General features: G+C 43.3%; 1 protein-coding gene across 2 annotated transcripts in view; it reads right to left on the reverse strand.

The window, feature by feature from the left end:
* Positions 1 to 975: 975 nt before the first annotated feature.
* LOC142296035 (follicle-stimulating hormone receptor-like) overlaps positions 976 to 27,757 on the reverse strand; it is a 270,857-nt gene continuing 244,075 nt past the window's right edge. For both annotated transcript variants that reach the window (XM_075339219.1, XM_075339218.1), the window contains exons 9-10: positions 22,293 to 22,481; positions 976 to 8,420 (exon numbers count right to left, since the gene is read on the reverse strand). In XM_075339219.1, coding sequence (XP_075195334.1) covers positions 7,211 to 8,420; positions 22,293 to 22,481 — 1,399 coding nt within the window. In that variant the 3' untranslated portion in view covers positions 976 to 7,210. The remainder of the gene's footprint in view (positions 8,421 to 22,292; positions 22,482 to 27,757) is intronic.

Raw genomic sequence — 27,757 nt, forward strand, 5'->3', positions numbered from 1 at the left:
GAGGTACTACACATCCATATTTGGGGTATTACCATGTGCATCGGAAATTGTATGACAAATTTTGGTCCAGTTTTTACCCATTTCCCCATGGGAAAATGTAAAATCTGGAGCAAAAAAACATTTTTGTGGTAAAAAGTTCTGTGGTAACAATATAATCTTTCCACCCCTAAATGAATTCATTGAGGGGTGTAATTTGGAAAATTAAGTCACTTATGGGGGTTTTGCTGATTTTCACCTCAGGGGCTCTGCCAATGCGACATGGCACCCGCCAACCATAACATCAAAATCTGCACAATAATATGACGCTTCTTACCTACTAAGCTTGAAAATAAGTTACCAATTGCATGTAGGGTATTGGCACACTCAGGGGAAATTGCACCACAAATTGAATAGTGCATTTTATCCTGTTACTTTTGTGAAAATGAAAAATTATGGACTAAAGGAACATTTTTGTGGGAAAAATAATTTTTTTTTTTTTCCTTCCACATTTCTTTAAAGGGAATCTGTCACCAGGTTATTGCTCCTCAGCAGCATAATGTAGAGACAGAGACCCTGATTCCAGCGATGTGTCACTTACTGAGCTGTGTGCTGTGATTTTGATAAAATCAATGTATTCTCTGCTGCAGATCTAGCATTTATAAAGAGCTCATGAATATGCTGGACTACCAAGTAGTCCTCTAATGATAATCTCCTGCTGATTAAACAGTGATTTTATAAAAACTACACAAAGCAGCCCAGTAAGTGACACATCGCTGGAATCAGGATCTCTGCCCCTACATTATACTGCTGTCAGATTGGGTGGTAAAAACCTGGTGACAGATTCCGTTTAATTCTTGTGAAGCATCAAAAAGTTCAATAAACTTCTTGGATGTGGTTTTGAGCAGTTGTGGTGTGCAATTTTTAGACTGGTGTCACTTTTGAGTATTTTCTGTCACCCAGGCCTCTCAAAGTCACTTCAAATGTGATGTGGTCCCTTAAAAAAAAAGGATTTGTAAATGTTTTGGGAAAATATGAGATATTGCTGATGTTTAACCCTTGTAACTTCCTAACAAAAAAAAACAACAAAATGCATTAACATGTTGGAAAATTTATTCACTAATGATTTTGTGTGAAATGACTCTCTGGCTTAAGGGCATACAAAAGAAAAAAATAAAACATTGCAAACTTTCACATTTTTTTGTAAAATGTTTGATATATTAATAAATAAATGCAAATCATATCCCCCAAAATTTACCACTGTCATGAAGTATAATTTGTTATGAAAACAGTCCCAGAATCACCGTGATCCGTTGAAGCGTTCCAGATTTATAACATCATAAAGTGACACTGGTCAGAATTGAAAAAATTGGTCTGTGTCATGAAGGTGAAAACAGGCTGGGGGTGAAGGGGTTAAGGTACCCAATTAGCAAGAACAGTGAAACCATTTAGTTGAAAGATTCCATTTCTGGACTCAGATTTTCATTCTTCAAAAGTCAAGTTTTAGGGCATATCTGTTGTTTCAGGTGACTTTTTGGACTCAGCTGCCCTGTGTGCACATGAGAGTAACACTACTGGCCACTATAGGACTATTATCACTCCTTTTCAGTTATCTCTGAGCTAGTGGGTGCAGCAGACTAGCTCCTCTTATGTCTGTCATACACTGCACACAGCGACGGAAGGTCTTCTGTAACCAATGTTCAGAAGCAGCAGCATAGGAGACTTTATACAGCAGTACTGAGCAGTGCATCTGTGAATACAGCTTTAGGTGAGATAACACACATGTTGGATTGTAGCAGCACCATCTGTGTCTATTTTCCCTTCTCTCACTGTGCTATTCCTTCCATTCCTCCTTCCTTTTCCATAGACTTTAATAAGCAGCAATAATCTGATTACTTACTGAATTGGCAGTCCATCTTAGCTGTTTGTCATTATGAATGATGAGTTTAAGAAATAGTTGGGGAGAAGCTCATAAATTGAGGCACAATCATATTTCACAAAGTTGATTATATTGACTTGAAAAATAGATTTATGCAAAGTTTTTTGACATGACAGTCATATAAGTCATCCAAAGGATATAATTCTATAAGACCTCAAGCAAACATCCAAGAGCGCATGAAGTCCCCTGTAGTGTCTCCATATGTTGTTATCTTTAGGAGCTTCTAAGGGGAATCTCTCTATTTGGTAATGAAGCATTGTACTGGACAATTCTCCATCAGAAAAAAAACCCTCTGCATTCTTCCTAAAGAATACAAGCAGAAACAGTCATGCAGTAAAACCCTATAGACGTCAATAGGTGTTATAAAATTATTCCATACATTTCAAAAGAGATGTTGAAGCTTATAGTGGGGCCATATGAATACAGTGATTAAAGGAAACCTGCCAGGTCCAATATGCACCCAGAACCTTGAGCAGTTCTGGGTGCATATTGCTAATCCCTGCCTAACCGTCCCTGTATACACTAGCATAGATAAAGAGATCTTTAGAAAAAGTATTTCTAAAGATCCTTTATAATATGCTAATGAGGCCCACGACTAGTCGCAAGGGCGTTAGTTCCCTTGGCTAGTCGGCCCTCTTAGCATGTTAGTAGTACTCCCAGAGTGGCGAGCTAACATGCTAATGAATGCACAGCATCAGAGGTATGGTCGATCTCATCGCTCTCTGCTGCCACTGCACCCAATGCTGGATTTCAGCTCAGTGCGCATGATGAGAATTCCCGGACCTCCAGTCATGGGTGTTATGAAGTTGGGTGTACGTGTCCCGGCTTCAAACTGGTGTAGTGCGCATGACCGGAAGTCTGGAGATGTTCTGATTGTGCGCACTAAGCCAACAACGTGCGGTTACAGCAGAGGCGAGAGCGACCATGCCTCTGACACTGCACATTCATTAGCATGTTAGCACGATCAAAGATTTACCTATACTATTGATAAATGGCAGTGGTCATTAACAGAAGTTGTTCCCAGTGGACAGCACATCTTTATTACAGGAATCCACTAATAAAGCTGTGGTCACTTGACCGTATATACCATCATGTGAGAGAATTGGATCAATTATGCAAATGGCACTCTGATCTGAGTGTCAGCTTAGTGTGATCTGATTCTGTTGCATGAGAAAATCATCTCACAGGTGAGGAGAAGATGGAGAAAAAAATTCTACAGCTTCTCCATTCCCTGAGTCCATGGAAAACGGACTGCACGCAGATGTCATCCGAGTGTTGTCCGATGATTTCCACTGACTCATTGATTTGAAAGAGTGCGTGCTGTGTGATTTGTTGGCCTTTTACATGTCCTTTCAATAACACTTTAAAATCCCTTATTTGCTAAAAAATTCTTAAAAGGAACCTGTCATCAGATTTAGTGACTATAAGCTGCGGCCACCACCAGTGAGCCCTTATATACAGTATTCTAGAATACTGTATAAAAGAACCCAGGCCGCTCTGTATAACTTAAAAAACACTTTTATAATACTCACCTGGGGGAACTGTCTGGACCAATGGGTGTTGCTGCTCTCCGGTCCAGTGCCTCCTCTCTCTGGTCTAGTGCCTCCTCTCTGCTGCAATCTCAGTCCTCCTTCTACTCAGTCCAGTATGTATGACACATCTACGTCATCCACACTGGTCGACCCTGCGATCCTGAGCAGGCGCACTTCGATTTGCCTGCTGAGGACAGATCAAAATACAGAAATGCGCAGGAGCGAGGAAAGATTAAGACTGCCAGTGCATGTGTCGCGGGCGGGGAGGAGGGTGCCGGCACCTCGCTCACCCCTCTGCTCGGGTCCGGCTGCTGCTGCTCAGTGGTGGCTCGAGCGGTGGGCCGGATCCCGGGGGTTCTCGAGCGGCGCTCCTCGCCCGTGAGTGAAAGGGGATTGGGTTTTGGGATATAGTCTATTGTCCGTGACGCCACCCACGGTTGTGGTGATTTGTAGCACCACCGCTGCTCAATATGGGGATCCCGGGAGTGGTGATGTGGAGCAGCCAGTTGTTGTGTTGCCCCTCCGTGGGTGGGGGTTGGTGATCCCAGGGCCCAGTGATGGTGTGGAAGGTGCAGGGCCTGGTGGGCGCAGGGACGCGGGGGCAGCGCTGTGCCTTCCGGCACTGTGGTACTCACTCAGCCTGAGACACTGACACAGTTCTTAGTAAAACACTCGGCTGGATGGACGGGTGCCCACAGACGGCTGCGGTTGCTGTTTCTTCCCTGACCCAGTTTGGTGGTGTAAGTCCTCTCTTCCACTTACGTGCACCCTTCTCCTGCACTCCGGCTTCCAGCTGGCTCCCCGACTCCGTACCGGGGGGGCCACTGCCCAGCCCCGGCTACTTGCGGTTCCACCAGCTGTCTCCCCGGCTCCCTGCAGACGGCACCTAGCGTCTGCCGGACTCCCTGTACGAGGCCCTAGGCTCCAACCTAGGCCCCTGGCTATGTCTGCCTCTCTGCAGACCTTCTCTCTTCCTCTCCTAGGACTTGACTCGACTTGTTTCCTGCCTCAGGCCAGCTCACTCCTCGGTGGGCATCCCCATCTCCTCACTCCGCCCACCTGGTGTGTCAGCCCGAGGCAGAAAGCAGGTCACTTGGGGGATGTCTGCTGTGAACTGCTGGGGGTGGGGGTGTGTGTGTGTTGTTACCTGTGTCTCCTGGCTTGTCCAGGGCGACACACATGCGCACAATAATACTTTGATCTGCCCTCAGCTGGGCAGATCAAAGTGCGCCTGCTCAGGACCTCAATGCCGGCTAGTGTGCATGAAATAGGACGCATCATGCACTCGGGCCTCCAAAGAAGAAGTATGGCGATCGCCGCAGAGAGGAGGCGCTGAACTGGAGAGCAGTGACACCCAATTGGACCGGACCGCCCCCTATGTGAGTATTATAAAAGTTTCTTTTTCCGCCTACATATTGGCTTGGGCTCTTATATTCAGGATCACTGTATATAAGAACTCATTGGTGGTGGCCGCAGCTTATAGTCGCCAAAACTGGTAACAGGTTCCCGGTTAAAAGAAAATAGTACCAGTTAAAACTGGAGTCCCACTCTCCTAGGCCTCATAAAAGACAGTGTTCTCCCTCTATGATATCATATATAGTGTGTGTTAACCCCTTGGTAAATTCACAATATTTTATAATAATATTTTTTTCATTTGTAAAGTGCTATTCATTCCACAGCGCTTTACATACATTTGCAACATTGGGGCATGTAGTGGGTGGGCCTACCCCCTACAGTACCAGCATAGTTAACCCGGAATTGTAATTATTAAAAATGTTGATTTTTATTATTATACTGTGATATTGTGTTAGGGCACCCCCTAGTGGACGGGTGGGACGGCTGTTGCCACCGGGGAAGGAGGAGTCGGCTGGATGCCTAGGGAAGGTCTGTGTGTGTGGAGAGTAGTTGGATCCGGGACAGCAGTGTGCCCGGGAAGCGGCCCAGTGGCAGCAAGAGCTGGAGTGGGAGGAGCAACAAGACCGGCGCCGGAGCCGCCCAAAACCGGTCCCGTCCGCAGCCTCCCATTCCCGGCACACCGTGGCAGCTGCACCGGAAGCACCATCTGGCACGACCGCCGACCCGGAAAGAGCTGCTCCGGTGGTAGCGGTGAGTCAGAACGTGACCAACAGACCGGTCATAGTCGTGGACGCGCCGCCACCCGCGCCACCACCATCCCGGGTAGCGACGCCATCACCCCCGCCGGGAGCTGAAGGAGTTGTGCCAGCGGAGCCACCTTTTGCTCCGGTTTCTTTCAGGAGAGTCCGCCGCCAACCGGGGCAGTCCCTGGGCGCCTACATACAGGCACAAGCGGAGGAGTGGAAGCGGTCCTGGCCTCCAGAATAGGTATCTGTCGATATCCCGTTAAGACCGGCATTGTTCACAGACCGGCAGAAGTTAAAGTTCGAATGTTCAAAAGTTTTGTTTGTCGGCTACTCGCCCCTAGAGACCGGGAGCGCTGTTGCGCCTCCGGGCGCCATCTAAGACCGGGAGCGCTGCTGAGCCTCCGGGCGCCATCTAAGACCGGGAGCACTGCTGAGCCTCCGGGCGCCATCTAAAGACCGGGAGCGCTGTTGAGCCTCTGGGCGCTACCTAGAGACCGGGCGTGCTGCTGAGCTGTCGCGCCCTGGACTGGCGTCTCTTTTGTGGACGGGCCGCAGGTGATGGACTGGACTGGAGTTTATCACCATGATGTTTATGGTTTTATAGCTACATGTTTTAGACAGAGCCTTGCCGGGAGGCTCGGATTTTAAGAGGGGAGGCATGTAGTGGGTGGGCCTACCCCCTACAGTACCAGCATAGTTAACCCGGAATTGTAATTATTAAAAATGTTGATTTTTATTATTATACTGTGATATTGTGTTTGGGCACCCCCTAGTGGCCGGGTGGGACGGCTGTTGCCACCGGGGAAGGAGGAGTCGGCTGGATGCCTAGGGAAGGTCTGTGTGTGTGGAGAGTAGTCGGATCCGGGACAGCAGTGTGTGTTCATCGGTGGCAGTGTGTATGAGCGGAACATCAGGGGACGCCGGAGTTACGGAGGAGGACTCAACCTCAAGGTCTGATTCCGCTGGTGTGGGTCCAGTGTGTGCTTGACTTAGGAGTGGGAGCCCGGAGAAGCGGAGTACCCAGGGCATATCCCCACCAGAGGGCGCGTTTGGGCAGGTTGTCCCCAGCTCCACAGAAATTGCCGAATTCTGCTGACCGGATTGTTTTTCTTGTGAAAAATAAATGTCATCTTTTATTAGCACCAGCTTTTGCCTGAAGACTGTTTGTGTCCCATCCGGCGAAGACACTGTCACACACTGCCCCACAAGAGCAGAGACTGATTTTCCTGTAATGGTGGAGCCAGGGGTAAGTCAGTCCTCCAGGGCCACGACTACAAGGTCAGAGGCGCCCCTGGCCCATCGCTACAGGCTCACAGTCTAAATTCCCTATTGTATGTTTTTGGTGTGTGGGAGGAAACTGGAGAACCCGGGGGAAACCCACGCAAACACGGGGAGAACATACAAACTCCTTGCAGATGGTGTCCTTGGTGGGAATTGAACCCAGGAGGACCGCAGCGCTGCAAGGCTGCAGTGCTAACCACTGAGCCAACGTGCCTCCCGTATACAATAATTTCCAGATAAAATATTACTTGTTACTAAATTCAGCTTTGGTTAGATCTAAATTTTGCATTTTAGGTATTGCTTTTAACACTTTCCTAAAAACTGTAACCAAAACAAACATTATAAATAATTTAGAATGTAAAAAAAGCAAAGTTACAATTTCAGCTTTGTTGATTGAGTGGAACTAATGTATACACAGATCCGGTGCTGCTTTTCTGACCGGGGGTATAATGTCCATTTCTTGAGTTCAGGTTGGAAGATGATGTTTCGGTTCTAAAAATTTGAGCCTGTGATTTACAGCAGCCGAGTTTGCTCATTAAAATATAAAAGTCTTTGCGGAAAGCGTTTGTGAAAAAGGCATACAAAAATGGATTAGCGCATGAATTAATGGGGTAAAAAAGAACTAAGAGAATCTTGGAGTTGGAGATGGTTATTAGAGGAACCTTGAGTGATGCGGAAATGGCGAAGAAGGAAATGGGAGCTGTGCAGAGAAAATTGGTGAATATTAATATTGCCATACGTATCGCAGTCTTTGTATCGCTGTTTGAAGAGATCATATCGGGATTACGTACGGTGATGTATATATGGGCATAGCAGATACATATAGCCACAAATGCCAATACATTAAGTACTAGTAGAAATATTATGTATGCTTGTGAAGGTACAGTTTCGATGTCCATTGGTAGGCAAATACTAACCTTCATGTAGCTACTAACACCAACAATAGGGAGTAAAGCCATAACAAATGCAAAGATCCAGCCAGAAATCATAATGATGACGGCGTGCCGCAATCGAACCTTGCGCTGTAACTGCATTGCATAGGTTATTGTATGCCACCTTTCCAAGGTTATGGCCGTCAGTGTGTATACAGAGAGTTCACTGGCAAACACTGTAAAAAATCCCGCCGCGTGACATCCCGCTCCAGTCTGCCAATCAATTGCATAATTATAATATTGACTTTTGGTTTTTATATCCACAGATGCAATGAGCAAAAGATAAATTCCCATACAAAAGTCTGCAAATGAGAGATTGCACATTAAAAACTTGGGGACGGTGAATTTTGACTTGCTAGTTATTAGAATGATCAACACTACTGCGTTTCCTGTTATGGCCAAAATGCTAATGCACCACATAAGGATCCGGAGAAAGTTGTATCCCATTATGTCTTCACATGGGTTGAATTCATCCGGTTTAGGCAAACAAGCAACATTCTGCTTATCAGCACAGAAATAGTAGTCGAAAACGTCACTCGAGTCGAAGACTAGTTCATCGGTCAACTCATCATCAGGTTGTCCATGTGTCTTATTCATTGGCTTTAGGTCTCCATGATGGAAAAAATGACTTTTATTGCATAATGGGTGCAAACTGGAGCTGAAAAATGATAGAGAAAGAAGTTTAATAGATAATAATGGCGCATATAGATGTAATAAAGGTTACCTTGATTGAGATATCAAAGCACGTGGTACAAAAAATTGGAATTCAACAAGACTTACGGTAACTTGACATTAGTCATTGGATCGTGTAGTGTTAAAATTTACTTATTCCTATCGTGAGATAACCTTCTGTGACAGGTTATCAAGAGGGTATGTTTGTGAATCATGATAACCTTTAATACATATGTAAAACTAATAATCAGGATAAAGCATGGAATGTGCATTTATTGGGTAGGTTACCCCTGACTTTGCACTAGGTCATTATTAATTTTAGTTATACCACTTGAACTATGTAGATTTACACTGAACAAAAATATAAACACAGAACTTTTGTTTTTGCTCCCATTTTTCATCAGCTGAAGTTAAACATTTAATACTTTTTCTATGTACACAAAAGGCTTTTTCACTGAAATATTGTTCACAAATTGTCTTAATCTGTATTAGTGAGCTCTTCTCCTTTGCCGAGATAATTCCTCTACCTCACAGGTGTGGCATATCAAGATGCTGACTACACAGCATGATCATTGCACAGGTGTGCCTTAGGCTAGCCAAAATAATGTGCTCCCCAGTTATGTATGTACCTCCCAATGATGTATATACCCCCATGTATGTGCTCCAAGTGATGTTGGTAACCCTCAGTGATGTAAAGGCCCCCATTTCTGTATGCTCCACCCAGTGATGTCTGTGCCCCTCTGTTATGTATGTAGCCCCAATGCTGTATGTGCCCCCAATGATGTATGTGCCTCAGTGATGTATGTGCCCCCATTGATGTCTGTGTAACACATTAATGTATGTGCCCACCAGTGATGTGTGTACCTCCATTGCTCTATATGCTCCCCCAGTGCTGTATGTGCTCCCCAGGCTGTATATACCACCAGTGATGTATATCTCTTTCTATTTATATATACATACCCAGTGTTGTGTGTGACCCTTAGTGATGTCTGTGTCCTCAGTGATGTATATATCCTCCAGTGCTGTATGTGCCCCCCAATTTTGTCTGTGCCCCCCAATTCTGTATGTGCCCCCAAGTGATGTCTATACCCCCAGTGATGTTTGTGCTCCCAGTGATGGATACACCCCCAGTGATATTTATGCCCCCCATTGATATCTGTGTCCTCAGTGATGTCTGTGCCCCCCAGTGTTGTATGTGCCCCCCAAGTGATGTCTATACCACCAGTGATTTCTTTGCCCGCAGTGATGTACTGTATATACTTCAGCTATGTTTTTGCCCCCCAGTGATGTCTGTGCCCCAATGAGGTCTACATCCCCCAGTCATGTGTAGGTCTCAGCATCTCCAGTGATGTATATGCCCCAATGTCAGCTGTGATGTATATGCCTCAGCTCCTCTTGTGATGTATATGCCTTAGCAACTCCTTTGATGTATATACTCCAGCCTCTACTGTGATGTATATGCCCCTAGACCGTCCTATGATGTATATACCTCTACCGCTTTGTTGATATAAATGCCCCAGCCCCTCCCATGGTTTATATCTCGCCAGTGTCCCCTGTGATATATACAGAGTATTCCTAGCTTCTCTTATGTGATGTATATACAGCAGTCCCAGCATCTGCTATGTGATGTAAATACAGCAGTCCCAGCATCTGCTATGTGATGCATATACAGCAGTCCCAGCGTCTTCTATGTGATGTATATGTTTTACAAAACTAATAATCACAAAGAGTTGACTGTGCTTCAGACCGAGACAAACCTGGAAAAGCATTTGCAAAAAGCAACATGATCAATATCATCGAACATCACAGCCGCACCAAAGAGAAACCGCTCCAGCCGCCACATAGGGGGCGAGTTAATTAATTGTTTGACCAAATATAGCAGGTCATTTTCAAGTTGATAATTTTGTGCGCCCCCCCGAATGATGGTAAAAATTTACATATGGCCCCCGGCAGAAAAAAAGGTTCCACACCCCTGGATTAGAAACTTAAAATTACGTGCAAATTAGAATAAAAAAGTTAATAAAATGTTCAATAAATCTTAAAAGTGAAAAAGTAGACATCATAATGTATAATGTATTCTGTGCGGGTTACATCAAGGCGGATATTAAAAGCTACGTCTGATTTCCATGGCTACCTGCGGTTTCACAGCTTACAAGGTCCTCGGTGATTTCTAGTATTCCTGTACATTGCTGCGCAGTATACTTAATATATTTTACTCTCCTGGATGAATTAGTTGTTATTAAATGTTGCCAGTGCATGCTGTGAAATCTACATAATAATCCATTATTGTTGCATATTTAAGTCCTGCAAATTAAATACCCTCATTATCCTGCAATATTATGACTATAATTGACACATAGGGCTGTAGTTAATGTCTCCAGCAGGTTTACATGGTTACATCAGACGATGGCGAGTGTGCCATCCAGGACTATATTTATACTGCTGGCACTATATCTAAAGAGATTCTACTAGACACTAAGTGACCTGGAACAGCGGGACGGGGGAAGTCTTTGTAGTTAGCGGCATGGACACCGCACAGACAAAACATCGCCGTGGTCTTTGTCATTTATCTTCCATACATTTTATTTAATATGGCCGCTATACAGATTCTCGTGATTTCTACTCTACCTGCAGATTAGAGATGAGTGAGGAAGCAGTTGCTCCAAAACTGGAAACTCCGACATTTATCTGTTACTTCTGGAAATATATGATTAAAATAATAACTGTGTGTCAACATATCCTGTGTGCAAATATCCTCTTCAGAGAGGAAGAGGACTATAACTTTACTGCTAGCTCTTTGAGATGAAATCCTAAGAGTCAATATTGACCCTTTAATGACTTAGGATAAAAAGCCAAATCAAACACTTTGTTTATAGACACATTTTTGACCTCTCAGTGAAAAGTAGCAGGTCTTTAAGATTTAGCTAGGTAAGAGGTCTCCGCCATTTGTTCTTGTGGAGAATGCATAGGAAGACTTATATGCCATGCAATGCTCTTCTGGATAATTAAAGAGAACCTGTCAGGTGCAATATGCACACAGAACCACGAGCAGTTCTGGGTGCATATTTCTAATCCCTGCCTAACCGTCCCTGTATACACTAGCATAGATAAAGGGATCTTTAGAAAAAGTATTTCTAGATATCCTTAATGATATGCTAATGAGGCCAGTGACTAGTCGCAAGGGCATTACTTCCTGCTCTCATTCCGCCCTCTTAGCATTTTAGCACAGGGGCGTACTAACATGCTATTCAATGCCCATTGCCCAGTATCGTCATCATCGGTGACCTGTGTCAATTGTCACCACTTCAGAACGCCAGGTTTATGGTCAGTGCGCATAATCAGAAGTCCAAGCACTTCCGCTCATGCGCACTAGACCTCTCTGAAGCAGGGACACATAGACCTGGCTTCATAAGGCGCATAACCGGAAGCACCAAGACGTCTGATGATGCGCACTAGCCCTAAAGATGGCTTCTGAAGCAGCGACAATGGACAAAGGTACACGCGATCGCTGATGATGTCGCTGGGGAATGGGCATTGAATAGCATGTTAGCACGCCCCTGTGGGCGTGCTACCATGCTAAGAGGGCGGAATGAGCGCAGGAACTAACGCCCTTGCGACTAGACCCTGCTCTCATTAGCATATCATATGGGATCTTTAGAAATACTTTTTCTAAAAATCTCTTTAGGGATAGTTAGGCAGGGATTAGCAATATGCACCCAGAACTGCTCATGTTTCTGGGTGCATATTGGACCTGACAGGTTCACTTTAAATATGCAAAGAGGAAGGGGACAGGAACTCTAGTGTCACCCACACATAGTAGCAATCTTTAAAGTCAATATTGACCCTTGAATAAAGCGTGCTACGAGAATTAGTATTTTAAAGCCAAACTAGACACTGTCTTTGCAGACATGTTTGACGGTATTTGCTCCTCATCAGCACAAAGCAGAAGGTCTAATTTGGCAAAGTGAGAGGCCTCTGACATGAGGTCTTAGAAGGAACATCTTTCCTTATGGAGAGTGCCAACTTGGCAAAGGGAGACTTATAGGCCATGCAATGCTCCTCTGGTAAATTAAATATGCAAACAGGAAGAGGACAGGAACTCTAGTGCCACCTATACATAATAGCAATCTTTAAAGTAAATACTGACCCTTGAATAAATAAAGCATGCTACATGAATTAGGATAAAAAGCCAAACTAGACACTGCCTTTGCAGTCGTGTTTAAGGGTATTTGCTCCTCATCAGCACAAAGCAGAAGGTCTAATTTGACTAAGAAAAAGGCCTCTGATAGGGGACATTTTTTCTTGTGGAGAGAGAACCAAGTTGGTAAAGGGAGACTTATAGGCCATGCAATGCTTCTCTGGAAATGTAGATATACAAATATCCTCTTCAGACAGAAATTTTCCTAGAACTCTAGTGTCACCTATTGGGGTAGCAATGCTAAAAGTCAACATTGACCCTTCAACAAGACTTTCTATGTGACTTAGAAGAAAAAGCCAAACCATAAATGCCATTTTAATATTTTCTTTGGTAATGACGCTATCTCTAATCAGAGCAGATAGTGTCAAATTGTGTGGGATAGCTACCCATTGTTTACATATTTCCACAAGGAATAAAACAATGTTTCCACAAAATAAAGTGTTCCTTTGCTTAGAACCTAACGTCCTCTGCTCCTGTGTGTGTGACTTCCATGATAACAAGGCGTGCATCTTTGATGTCACATACTTAGGCCCTATATACGAGCTTAGAAGGCATGGCAACATCTTAGTATTTAAGCAGTTTAGTATTGTCACCGTTATCACATTTCTGGACTTTGATCTCACAGACTCACATGTCATACCTGGCTCTGCTGAAAAAGCCTCAAACTCTGTGTCCTCACTCATATCTTTTCTATGCTGCATACTATGTTCTGCTGTTCCAATTAGCCTTCTTGCACACTTGGCTCTGCTGTTCCAAGGTGATGTATTTCATACTTAGGTCTACAATCCCATGACCAAACTGGCATCAAGCATACCCAGCTCTGCTGTTTAATGATCAAGGTGTCATCCAACATTCCCATTTCTGTGGTTCCATTTTTGTTTTCAATGGAAAAATATCAAAATTAGCTATACTTACCTCTTCAGTGATGACATCCCAACATCAACATGTGACCATCACAGGGAATCACTGGGCTCAGCAGTCTCATGTTGTGTTTATCGGCATCACCTCTGAACCCAGTGATTGGCTGCAGCGTTCATGTGATATCATAGTGATGATATCACTGCAGCATTATATATATATATATATATATATATATATATATAAATGTATATACAGTACAGACCAAACGTTTAGACACACCTTCTCATTCAAAGAGTTTTCTTTATTTTCATGACTGAAAATTGTAAATTCACATTGAAGGCATCAAAATTATGAATTAACACATGTGGAATGAAATACTTAATGAGATACTTAACAAAAAAGTGTCACCAGACCTGAACCCAATCGAGATGGTTTGGGGTGAGCTGGACCGCAGAGTGAAGGCAAAAGGGCCAAAAAGTGCTAAGCATCTCTGAGAACTCCTTCAAGACTGTTGGAAAACCATTTCCGGTGACTACCTCTTGAAGCTCATCAAGAGAATGCCAAGAGTGTGCAAAGCAGTAATCAAAGCAAAAAAGTGACTACTTTGAAGAACCTAGAATATAAAGGTGGCTTTACACGCTACGAGATCTCTAAAGAGATCTCGTTGGGGTCACGGAATTTGTGATGCACATCTGGCCGCATTAGCGATGTCGTTGCGTGTGACACCTAGGCGGGCTTTGCACGTTGCAACATCGGTAACAATGTGTTACCGATGGTGCCGCGATAGTCCCGCCCCCGTCGCACGTTCGATATATAGTGAAAGCTGCCATAGCGATTATTATCGCTACCACAGCTTTACACGCACATACCTGCCGTGCGACGTCCCTCTGGCCGGCGACCCGCCTCCTTCCTTAGGGGGCGGGTCGTGCGGCGTCACAGTGACGTCACACGGCAGGCGGCCAATTGAAGTGGAGGGGCGGAGATGAGCAGGATGTAAACATCCCGCCCACCTCCGTCCTTCTCATTGCAGCCGGGAGGCAGGTAAGGTGAAGTTCCTCGCTCCTGCGGCTTCACACACAGCGATGTGTGCGGCCGCAGGAACGAGGAACTACATCGTACCTGTCGCTCCCCCGGCATTATGGAAATGTCGGAGGCTGCAGCGATGATACGATGACGACGATTTTGCGCTCGTTCATCGTATCATCTAGGATTTACACACTACGACATCGCAAGTGACGCCGGATGTGCGTCACTTTCGATTTGACCCCACCGACATCGCACCTGCGATGTCGTAGTGTGCAAAGCCCGCCCTATTAGCGATTTTGAATCGTTGCAAAAACGTTCAAAATCGCTAATCGGTGACATGCCCCCCTGTTCCCAATTATCGTTGCTGCTGCAGTAATGATGTTGTTCCTCGTTTCTGCGGCAGCACACATCGCTACGTGTGACATCGCAGGAACGAGGAACCTCACCTTACCTGCGTCCCGCCAGCAATGAGGAAGAAAGTAGGTGGGCGGGATGTTCGTCCTGCTCATCTCTGCCCCTCCGCTTTGATTGGGCAGCCGCTTAGTGACGTCGCTGTGATGCTGAACGAACCACCCCCTTAGAAAGGAGGCGGTTCGCCAGTCACAGCGATGTCGCAGAGCAGGTATGTGCGTGTGACGCTGCCGTAGCGATAAGTTCGTGGTGTTCGCTACGGCAGCGATCACCACATATTAGCCATACGATGGGGGCGGGTGCTATCACGCTCAACATCGCTAGCATCGGCTAGCAATGTCGCAGCATGTAAAGCGGCCTTAAGACATATTTTCAGTTGTTTCACACTTTTTTGTTATGTATTGTATTCCACATTCATAGTTTTGTTGCCTTCAAAGTGAATCTACAATTTTCAGAGTCATGAAAATAAAGAAAACTCTTTGAATGAAAATGAAAAGGTGTCTTCAAACTTTTGGTCTGTATATATATATATATATACTGTATATATATATACACAAACCTGAAGGTCCATTCTGGAACTTGCAGTCACACATATTTTGTATAAGTGTTCTCTGGGCCAGGTTTTCAGGTGGCTGGAGAGATGGTGGGTCTGGTCACCTTCGTACCCCGCCCATAGGTGTGTTTGACATGTGGCTGACAGGTCATATGTCAGGTGAAACGGAGTCAGTCTGTGTTTGACATGAGGAGAGTGGCTGCCAGCAGGCATAGTGCGTCAAGAGCAGCCAGTGTGTGGAGGCTGCTACACCTCCAGTGTGGACTATACGGACCAGAAATCCGTGTGTCTGAGGAGCAGTTTCTGAGGGAAAACAAGAGGCTGTTGGACTCAGGATAAAGGTGGTGAAGCCTCTCCAAAAGGACCCCCTGAGAGAAAGAGGGTTCGCTTCAGCTGACCGGGGTCAGTGGGAGTCTACTAAGAAGTGAATCCAAACCTGTGTGGGCGACCAGCAACTTAGACGGCCAGCCGTGTGTGTGCCTTTAAGAATACAGAGGATTTGTATGTTACAGGGATGCAGTTTATGCTATGTTTTTTAATAAACTGCTGGACTTTTAATGAAGTGCGTCGTTCCTGTGTGCTACTTCTGAAACGCAGCCCAGTGAGGGACCCCATCAAGTGAGCAGGTAAACATTCACAATACATACACATATATACAGTGTCTTGCGAAAGTATTTGCCCCCCTTGAATTTTTCAAACTTTTCCCACATTTCAGGCTTCAAATATAAAGATAAAAAAATGTTAATTTTATGGTGAAGAATCAACAACAAGTGGGACACAATTGTGGAGGTGAACAATATTTATTGCTTATTTTAAATTTTTGTAAAAAATAAAAAACTGAAAATTGGGGCGTGCAATATTATTCGTCCCCTTTAAGTTAATACTTTGTAGCACCACCTTTTGCTGCGATTACAGCTGTAAGTCGCTTGGGGTATGTGTCTATCAGTTTTGCACATCGAAAGACTGAAATTCTTGCCCATTCTTCCTTTGCAAACAGCTGGAGTGGAGTGAGGTTGGATGGAGAGCATTTGTGAACAGCAGTTTTCAGCTCTTTCCACAGATTCTCAATTGGATTCAGGTCTGGACTTTGACTTGGCCATTCTATACCTGGATACGTTTATTTGTGAACCATTCCATTGTTCAACCGATTGTTGTCCTATGGACAAACTCTCCCATCTAAGCTGTAGATCTCTGCAGTTCATCCAGAGTAATCTTGGGCCTCTTGGCTGCATCTCTGATCAGTCTTCTCCTTGTTTGACATGACATTTTTGAGGGACGGCCGGGTCTCGGTAGATTTGCAGTGGTATGATACTCCTTCCATTTCAATATGATTGCTTGCACAGTGCTTCTTGGGATGTTTAAAGTTTTGGAAATCTTTTTGTAACCAAATCCAGCTTTAAACTTCTCCACAACAGTATCATGGACCTGCCTGTTGTGTTCCTTGGTCTTCATGATGCTATCTGCGCTTTAAACAGAACAATGAGACTATCACAGAGCAGGTGCATTTATACGGAGACTTGATTACACACAGGGGGCTTATATTTATCATCAGTCATTTAGGACAACATTGGATCATTCAGAGATCCTCAATTAAATTCTGGAGTGGGTTTGCTGCACTGAAAGTAAAGGGGACAAATAATATTGCACGCCCCAATTTTCAGTTTTTTATTTTTTGCAAAAATGTAAAATAAGCAATAAACATTGTTCACATTGAAGGCATCAAAACTATGAATTAAAACATGTGGAATGAAATACTTAAAAAAGTGTGAAGCAACTGAAAATATGTCTTATATTCTAGGTTCTTCAAAGTAGCCACCTTTTGCTTTGATTACTGCCTTGCACACTCTTGGCATTCTCTTGATGAGCTTCAAGAGGTAGTCACTGGAAATGGTTTTCCAACAGTCTTGAAGGAGTTCCCAGAGAAGATTAGCACTTGTTGGCCCTTTTGCCTTGACTCTGCGGTCCAGCTCACCCCAAACTATCTCGATTGGGTTCAGGTCTGGTGTCTGTGGTGACCAGGTCATCTGGAGTAGCACCCCATCACTCTCCTTTTTAGTCAAATAGCCCTTACATAGCCTGGAGGTGTGGTTGGTGTCATTGTCCTGTTGAAAAATAAATGATGGTCCAACTAAACGCAAACCGGATGGAATAGCATGCCGCTGCAAGATGCTGTGGTAGGCATGCTGGTTCTGTATGCCTTCAATTTTGAATAAATCCCCAATAGTGTCAGCAGCAAAGCACCCCCACACCATCAGACCTCTTCCTCTATGCTTCATGGTGGGAACCAGCCATGTAGAGTCCATCCGTTCACCTTTTCTACAAAGACACGGTGGTTGGATCCAAAGATCTCAAATTTGGACTCATCAGACCAAAGCACAGATTTCCACTGGTCTAATGTCCATTTCTTGTGTTCTTTAGCCCAAACAAGTCTCTTCTCCTTGTTGCCTGTCCTTAGCAGTGGTTTCCTAGCAGCTATTTTACCATGAAGGCCTGGTACACAAAGTCTCCTCTTAATAGTTGTTCTAGAGATGAGAAGGTGTGTCCAAACGCTTGGTCTGTACTATATATATATATATATATATATATATATATATATATATATATATATATAGTACAGACCAAACGTTTGGACACACCTTTTCATCTCTAGAACAACTATTATATATATAGTATATGATATATATATATATATATATATATACACAGTCATATGAAAATGTTTGGGCACCCTTTTTTCTTCATAACAATTTGGGTTTTTGCAACAGCTATTTCCGTTTCATATATCTAATAACTGATGGACTGAGTAATATTTCTGGATTGAAATGAGGTTTATTGTACTAACAGAAAATGTGCAATCTGCATTTAAACAAAATTTGACCGGTGCAAAAGTATGGGCACCTCAACATAAAAGTGACATTAATATTTTGTAGATCCTCCTTTTGCAAAAATAACAGCCTCTAGTCGCTTCCTGTAGCTTTTAATGAGTTCCTGGATCCTGGATGAAGGTATAGTTGACCATTCCTGTTTACAAAACAATTCCAGTTCAGTTAAGTTTGATGGTCGCCGAGCATGGACAGCCCGCTTCAAATCATCCCACAGATGTTCAATGATATTCAGGTCTGGGGACTGGGATGGCCATTCCAGAACATTGTAATTGTTCCTCTGCATGAATGCCTGAGTAGATTTGGAGCGGTGTTTTGGATCATTGTCTTGCTGAAATATCCATCCCCTGCGTAGCTTCAACTTTGTCATTGATTCTTGCACATTATTGTCAAGAATCTGCTGATACTGAGATGAATCCATGTGACCCTCAACTTTAACAAGATTCCCGGTGCCAGCATTGGCCCCACAGCCCCAAAGCATGATGGAACCTCCACCAAATTTTACTGTGGGTAGCAAGTGCTTTTCTTGGAATGCCGTGTTTTTTTGCCTCCATGCATAACGCCTTTATGTTTGACCAAACAACTCAATCTTTGTTTCATCAGTCCACATGACCTTCTTCCAAAATGTAGCTGGCTTGTCCAAATGTGCTTTTGCATACCTCAGGCGACTCTGTTTGTCGCATGCTTTCAGAAATGGCTTCTTTCACATCACTCTCCCATACAGCTTCTCCTTGTGCAAAGTGCGCTGTATTGTTGACCAATGCGCATTGACACCATCTGCAGCAAGATGATGCTGCAGGTCTTTGGAGGTGGTCTGTGGATTGTCCTTGACTGTTCTCACCATTCTTCTCTGACTTTCTGATATTTTTCTAGGCCTGCCACTTCTGGGCCTAACAAGAACTGTACTTGTGTTCTTCCATTTCCTTACTATGTTCCTCACAGTGGAAACTGACAGTTTAAATCTCTGAGACAACTTTTTGTATCCTTCCCCTGAACAACTATGTTGAATAATCATTGTTTTCAGATCATTTGAGAGTTGTTTTGAGGATTCCATGATGCCACACTTCATAAGAGATTCAAATAGGAGAATAACTTGCAAGTGGCCACCTTAAATACCTTTTCTCATGATTGGATACACCTGCCTATGAAGTTCAAAGCTCAATGAGGTTACAAAACCAATTTAGTGCTTTAGTAAGTCAGTAAACAGTAGTTAGGAGTGTTCAAATCAAGAAATTGATAAGGGTGCCTATACTTTTGCACCGGTCAAATTTTGTTTAAATGTGGATTGCACATTTTATGTTAGTACAATAAACTTCATTTCAATCCAGAAATATTACTCAGTCCATCAGTTATTAGATATATGAAGCTGAAATAGCTGTTGCAAAAACCCAAATTGTTATAAAGCAAAAAGGTTAACATTAATAGGGGTGCCCAAACTTTTTCATATGACTGTATATACAGTCAGGGCCAGAAATATTTGGACAGTGACACAAGTTTTGTTATTTTAGCTGTTTACAAAAACAGAAATACAATTATATATATAATATGGGCTGAAAGTGCACACTCCCAGCTGCAATATGAGAGTTTTCACATCCAAATCGGAGAAAGGGTTTAGGAATCATAGCTCTGTAATGCATAGCCTCCTCTTTTTCAAGGGACCAAAAGTAATTGGACAAGGGACTCTAAGGGCTGCAATTAACTCTGAAGGCGTCTCCCTCGTTAACCTGTAATCAATGAAGTAGTTAAAAGGTCTGCGGTTGATTACAAGTGTGTGGTTTTGCATTTGGAAGCTGTTGCTGTGACCAGAAAACATGCGGTCTAAGGAACTCGCAATTGAGGTGAAGCAGAACATTCCTGAGGCTGAAAAAAAAGAAAAAAATCCATCAGAGAGATAGCAGACATGCTTGGAGTAGCAAAATCAACAGTCGGGTACATTCTGAGAAAAAAGGAATTGACTGGTGAGCTTGGGAACTCAAAAAGGCCTGGGCGTCCACGGATGACAACAGTGGTGGATGATCGCCGCATACTTTCTTTGGTGAAGAAGAACCCGTTCACAACATCAACTGAAGTCCAGAACACTCTCAGTGAAGTAGGTGTATCTGTCTCTAAGTCAACAGTAAAGAGAAGACTCCATGAAAGTAAATACAAAGGGTTCACATCTAGATGCAAACCATTCATCAATTCCAAAAATAGACAGGCCAAAGTTAAATTTGCTGAAAAACACCTCATGAAGCCAGCTCAGTTCTGGAAAAGTATTCTATGGACAGATGAGACAAAGATCAACCTGTACCAGAATGATGGGAAGAAAAAAGTTTGGAGAAGAAAGGGAACGGCACATGATCCAAGGCACACCACATCCTCTGTAAAACATGGTGGAGGCAACGTGATGGCATGGGCATGCATGGCTTTCAATGGCACTGGGTCACTTGTGTTTATTGATGACATAACAGCAGACAAGAGTAGCCGGATGAATTCTGAAGTGTACCGGGATATACTTTCAGCCCAGATTCAGCCAAATGCCACAAAGTTGATCGGACGGCGCTTCATAGTACAGATGGACAATGACCCCAAGCATACAGCCAAAGCTACCCAGGAGTTCATGAGTGCAAAAAAGTGGAACATTCTGCAATGGCCAAGTCAATCACCAGATCTTAACCCAATTGAGCATGCATTTCACTTGCTCAAATCCAGACTTAAGACGGAAAGACCCACAAACAAGCAAGACCTGAAGGCTGCGGCTGTAAAGGCCTGGCAAAGCATTAAGAAGGAGGAAACCCAGAGTTTGGTGATGTCCATGGGTTCTAGACTTAAGGCAGTGATTGCCTCCAAAGGATTCGCAACAAAATATTGAAAATAAAAATATTTTGTTTGGGTTTGGTTTATTTGTCCAATTACTTTTGACCTCCTAAAATGTGGAGTGTTTGTAAAGAAATGTGTACAATTCCTACATTTTCTATCAGATATTTTTGTTCAAACCTTCCAATTAAACGTTACAATCTGCACTTGAATTCTGTTGTAGAGGTTTCATTTCAAATCCAATGTGGTGGCATGCAGAGCCCAACTCGCGAAAATTGTGTCACTGTCCAAATATTTCTGGACCTAACTGTATATATATATATATATATATATATATATATATCAGCAATAAAGAGCAGGGGCTGGAGCAGAACATGATAAGGTAAAATGATTTCATTTTTGTGAATCAGGAAACCTTTACCATAAAAATTTAAAACAAAAAAATTCCTTTAAACTCCTGTGTCTGCATTTTATTTTTTAAACTCGGCATCATTGTTTGTCGGGGGGTTCACGGAACTTACCATAAGCAAAAATACAATGGCTTTGTGTTCAGTAAGTTAATTTATTTAAATGTGTCTAAAGTATACTAATAACTTAGAGAGGAAAAATATATAGGCAAAGTAAAATATCACAGATTCCGTGATACATCCTGTAATTTTTCATTGACAGACAGTTGGCAAAGTCCCCAATTTCCAGCACATACATCACTTTGTCTTTGTAATATTGTGAATGGCATATTCTGCGCCTTATATCTATAGCATGTTGAGCCAGGACAATGAAAAATGACATGAAAGTTCCCGTGACATAACTCACAAGACCTCAGGTGAACGCAGTTCCTATTTCACACACAATTTATTTTAATTGCCTTTTCCTGGGCCCATATGTTCGCAATCAATACTTTTCTGGAATCCTGTATGTCACATTATTAGGTTAATAACATGGGAGACGCACATTGTAATTTCAATGCCTGAGAACAAGTAGTTCCAATTTCGTACAATACATATTTCTGTAGGTTACAAGAGGTTAGAATGTGCGCCGCCATGGTGCTTTCCCTCTTAATGAACACCGTGCAATATTAAGTCTCCGGATGGTCTTGGTCATATTTATTTCCAAAAATTAAAAGAAATTTACCTTTTTTGTTTTTTCCAGTTTTCGAAAGCGCAGCAATGGCTTGGGTAAGTCAGATCCGCTTCAATAAGATCTGAAAACTTTTCCAAAGGGGGAAGCTTTTTCAAGTTATAAGCGTCATTAGCTGTCAATTTCTTAATGGCATCCAATCCGTGATGAGGTAAGGAGCTGATCTGGGTTTTCGAGATATCCCTTTAATGCAAAAATTAAACATTTTATGAAGGCAATCATTACCCTTTGTAAGTAGCATTGTATCATCAAGCTATAATTTCTGGTAACCTCCAGAGTTCAACAATGTTTTATTCTGATTTATATTTAATAATTTAAGGGAAAATTGTAAGCTCTTGTAACAAGTAGAAACTGCACAGATGATCTAAAATCATCCAGCAACTGGGGAGTTAAGGAGGCAAAAAGTATCCAGCAATGACCCAGGGGATGCTGGGAAGCAGTGCTTGTGTAGTTGTCTCTGCAAAAGGAAAGAAGTGTCTGTCTCTCTGCAAAGAAGGAGCAGTGCTCAGAAAGTGTAGTGTATGTATCCTAATAAAAGTGTCACACTACAGATGCCAACCAGTCCAGGAAAAACTGTCAGGAGTGGAGAATAGTCAGGACACTTCAAGAGCAAACTGTTGTGCAGCAGAAGTATAGAGGAGAGAAGTGACCAGTACAGGATCCACCCCTCTCCCTCACCTCACTGCATGATAAGGTACAGTTTTCTGCTCTGTGTACATCCACATTGTTAGGAGAAAGACTCTGTGTATGGAGAGAAGATAATCTGTAAACAGACTGTAATGTATATTATTCTGGAAGCCTTATTTTTTTTTTAACTTCGTTTTATTAACAATTTCAAACATGGTACAACTGACATTTGCCATATAAAAATAGCTCAGTATATAGATAATAATATTTGAATATAACAATGAACAGTCATATAAAGTCCATAATATAATTAGCACTTAAGATAGAACAATGTTACTATCCATACTTCTTATCATTTGCATATGTATCTAATTTTATATTGAGCATAAGAACAGCTCGAACTATCAGCATGACCATATTTTGAAAACAAGATAGAAAGAGGAATAGAAAAAGGAAGAAAGAAAGAACAACAACAACAGCCACATTGCATTATTATACCTCAATATACCATTGGACAGTGTTTCATATCCCAACATCTAACGGGAACCACCATTATCCACATAATCTCCCTCAAACCTCCGCAAGTGTGTCTGGAGAAGAATTCCACAAACCCCAGATTTTGTTAAATTTTCCCGGCGATTCCCTATTATAATATACCACCCGCTCATAGACTATGGTTGCATTGACTAGTTTAACCCAGGACCGCACAGTTGGATTCGAATCTCCCATCCACCTCAGAGCTATTAATTTCCTAGCCAGAAACAATGCCTCTCTGAGGAATATTGTCATGTAATGATCCCAGAACTCTTCCTCCAACACCCCAAACAGGCATATCAAAGGGTCACACAAAACAGGAATCGACACAATCTATGTCAGCAGAGATGTCACTCCCCGCCAGTATGAAGATATATTGGGACAGCTCCAAATCATATGTATGAAATTTGCCCCTGAGAGATGACACCTCGGGCACTCCGATGTACGACAACGGCCCATACTAAATAATCGAGTTGGAGTAAGGTATGCCTGGTGGACAATGTAGCATTGAATCAACTTATTATTAACCGAAGGAGATACTGCAGTCAGAGATTCCAATATCTCTTCCCATTCCTCTCCCTGTAGAGAGGGAATTAGAGATTTCCATCTATCCTGGGCTGGCAAGGGGTCCGACTCCACCCCCACCGACAACAGGTAAGTATATATAGCTGAGATGAGGTCTCGAGGTCCTTGTGATTTTAGAATAACTATCATAGGAAGTGATGAATGATATCAATTTCCTCACTCCAATTTTCTGTTTGTGGGATTGAATCGCTGTGCGAATCTGCAGGTATCTAAAAAACTGTGATCTTGGAACATTATATTCAATCTGGACTTGTTCAAAGGACTTGAAGGTTGTGGTTCCCGGGACAAAAAGATCATCTAATGCACTGACGTTGTGAGTGGCCCAGAATTGCGCCGAGGGGTGATCTCTCAGAGTATGGAAGTGGCTATTCCCCCATAATGGGAGTTCCGCCACCACCCCTTCGAAGTGTGCCACCCTCTTGGCTTGTCGCCAGACTAATCTTGCCAACCTGAGGAGGGGTAATTGCCGTGGTGTTCTCAGTCCATCTGATTCCAGAAAACCCATTAAACAATCAGTCCCAACCGCGTGTGCCAAGTGACTCTCAGAGTTTGGCAGCTGACATCCAGGCATCCAAGTCTCTAGTGCCCTAAGCTGTCCCGCGAGGTAGTAGAGGAAGAACTCCGGTAAAGCCATCCCTCCCAGTCTTTTGGATCTCTGTAAAATGGATAACTGAAGTTTGCGTCTGGATTTCCCCCATATGAAAGAGGTAGTAAGCGAGTTCAACATTGAGAAGAAGGATTTGGGTACTGATACTGCACTATGTTGTAGTGTATAACTAAGCTTTGGAAGTAATATCATTTTGATTAAATTTATTCTGCCAACCACTGACAGGGGTAGCTTGCTCCACAAGTTATATTTAAGTTTAACGTGCTCCAGAAGTGGTGTTATACTCGTCTGCAGGTCTAGTGTATGGTCTTTCTGTATGTGTATTCCCAGGTATTTAAAGCTAGTTACCACTTGCAGAGGTGACCTACCCTCCATTGAAATTCCAGACCCATGCATTAATGGCATCAAAGCCAACTTATCCCAGTTGATGCGTAGTCCCGAAAACTCCCCAAATTTATCTATAGTGTCTATAACCACCGGTAGAGTCTCTTGCACTCGATCTAAGAAGACAACCATGTCATCCGCATACAATCCTATTTGATCTGTGTGGTCGGCTATAGTGATTCCAGTGATCTGTGGATGAGAGCGGATTCTAATTGCCAAAGCTTCAATAACTAGTGCAAACAATGCTGGAGACAGAGGGCATCCCTGTCTTGTGCCCCGATTCAATGAGAAGGGTGTAGACATAGCACCATTGACTAGTATCCTGGCTGTCGGGGACCTATACAACATATGATTCCACTTACTGAATTTAGGCCCAAAGGCAAATCTCTGGAGGCAGGCAAATAAAAATGGCCATTCTACCGAGTCAAATGCCTTGGCCGCATCCAGCGAGGCCAAGGCCCACTCGTTCTCCTGGACCAGTGTGCTATATTGCACTATGGACTGGACCCGTCTTATATTTATAGAGGTGTTTTTCCCAGGCATAAATCCGGTTTGATCTGGGTGAATTATACTCAGTATGACTGAATTAAGCCTGGACGCCAGTATTTTGGTAAAGATCTTGTAATCCACGTTAACTAGGGATATAGGACGGTATGAACCGCAGTCTAGTGGGTTTTTACCCTCCTTCCTCAGCACGACTAAATGTGCTTCGTACAAGGAGGCAGGTAGAGAGTCGCCGGCTGAAAAATGTGAGAAAACCTCTAAAAGAATCAGGGCCAATACGTCACAATATTTACTATAGAATTCTATGGGAAGGCCATCTAGACCCGGAGATTTCCCCCTAGCCATATCCGAGATGGCAGTAATCACTTCATCCAGTGTGATGTCCGCCTCCAGAGACTCCCGTTGTGATCCACTCAAAGTGGGAAACTCTAAATCCGACAAATATGTCACGCAACTTTGAACTCCATGAGGATTTCTAGAAGTGTATAGGGCAGTGTTTCTCAACTCCAGTCCTCAAGACCCACCAACAGATCATGTTTTCAGGTTTTCCTCAATCAGGTTTTCAGGATTTCCTTAATGTTGCACAGGTGATGGAATTATTCCCTGTCTGACATTGAGGAAAACCTAAAAACATGATCTGTTGGTGGGTCTTGAGGACTGGAGTTGAGAAACACTGGTATAGGGTTTTATAGTATTCACAAAAGCACTCTAAAATATTTTCAGGGGATGTAGCTATTGAGCCATCCATCCTCCGTATACCCAATATTGTATTTGAAGTGTTGTGTTGCCTAACCATATATGCCAATAATTTACTGGATTGATTTCCAAGCTCAAAATATGATTGTCGGGTAAAGAACAATTTGCGTTTGGACTTGGTCTCAGAGTGCTGCATATATAACCTATATGATTGCATCCAGGCCGCCCTATTTCCATCGGTTGGGGCCGATATATATATTGCCTCTTAGTCCCTAAGTCTCCCGTCTACTATATCATCCTCAGTTTTAGTCACTCTTTTAAGATATGTTATGGTTGAAGACAAACACCCTCTAAGGTAGGCTTTAAGAGTGTCCCACACCAAGTTAATATTCCAGGGTTTAGGGTGTGCTTCCAGGAAATCCTCTATTTGGGTCAGAGTTCTATCACTTTGATCTATTAGTTTCAGCCAAAAAGGGTTTAACCTCCAAAAGGGTTTACCAACACCTTGGTTAGTCTTCATAGTAAGAATCACTGGGCTGTGATCTGATATGCCCCTGACCCCGTGTGGAAGCCTTATTAAAGCCTTCCATCTACTATTGCCTGAAACAGTGTTATATAGCAGTGTGCTTGCTAGAAACTGTTACATCACCTCATGTATAGAAGATGCTGGTTAAGTGTGCTCTGATTAAATTCTCCAAATTTCCAAAGAACTCATGTTTACTTTGCCCAGCCTCTCTATACAGATTAACGGACATACAACAGCCATGACTATTGCTTTTAGTATGGGAAGTACAGTGGCTCAGTGGATTCCACTGTAAACTTGCAGTCTTGGGTTTAAACCTCACTAAGGATATAACGGGGAGGGAGCATCATTGAGCATGGTCAAAAAATTCATCATAATTTACACCACAAAAAAGGCATGAATTGGTATAAATTGTAACAGAAATGTACTCTAGTACCTAACTGGAGAACATTTCTTATATTGGCACATTTCAGATGAAAGAGTAAGCAAATTTAGGGGGCCGCCTTTTAATAAATTTGGTGCACCTTACTTCTGCAGACCATTCATCAAAATTGGTACAAAAAACGTTAGTCTTGATGAATTGGGGCCTTAGTCTACATTTGGACATGAAGGCCGGGGCCACACGGGGACTAATGCGATACTCGCATGACACTGGCAGCACAGCGGGGGGAGCAGAGTGTCATGCAAATGTCACTGCGACTGAGGTCCGATCATGCGATCGGACCTTAGCTGCGGAGGGCGGGCTGGCACTGAGAAGGGGCAGGCCAACGCTGAGGAGGGGCGGGCCAGCACGGAGGAGGAGAGAGAGGGATTTATCTCTCTCCTCCGTAGTATATCGGTGTACCGCGAGTGTAGTGCGATCTTTCTCTCGCCCCCTAGACTTGAATGGGTGCGAGAGAAAGAGTCTCGCATAACAATCGCAGCATGCTGCGATTGTTTTCTCGGTCCGAATGGGGCCGAGAAAATAATCGCTCATGGGGGCTGACACATAGGCTAATA

The sequence above is a fragment of the Anomaloglossus baeobatrachus genome, chromosome 3 (genome assembly GCF_048569485.1).
Source record: "Anomaloglossus baeobatrachus isolate aAnoBae1 chromosome 3, aAnoBae1.hap1, whole genome shotgun sequence".
Lineage (NCBI taxonomy): Eukaryota > Metazoa > Chordata > Amphibia > Anura > Aromobatidae > Anomaloglossus > Anomaloglossus baeobatrachus.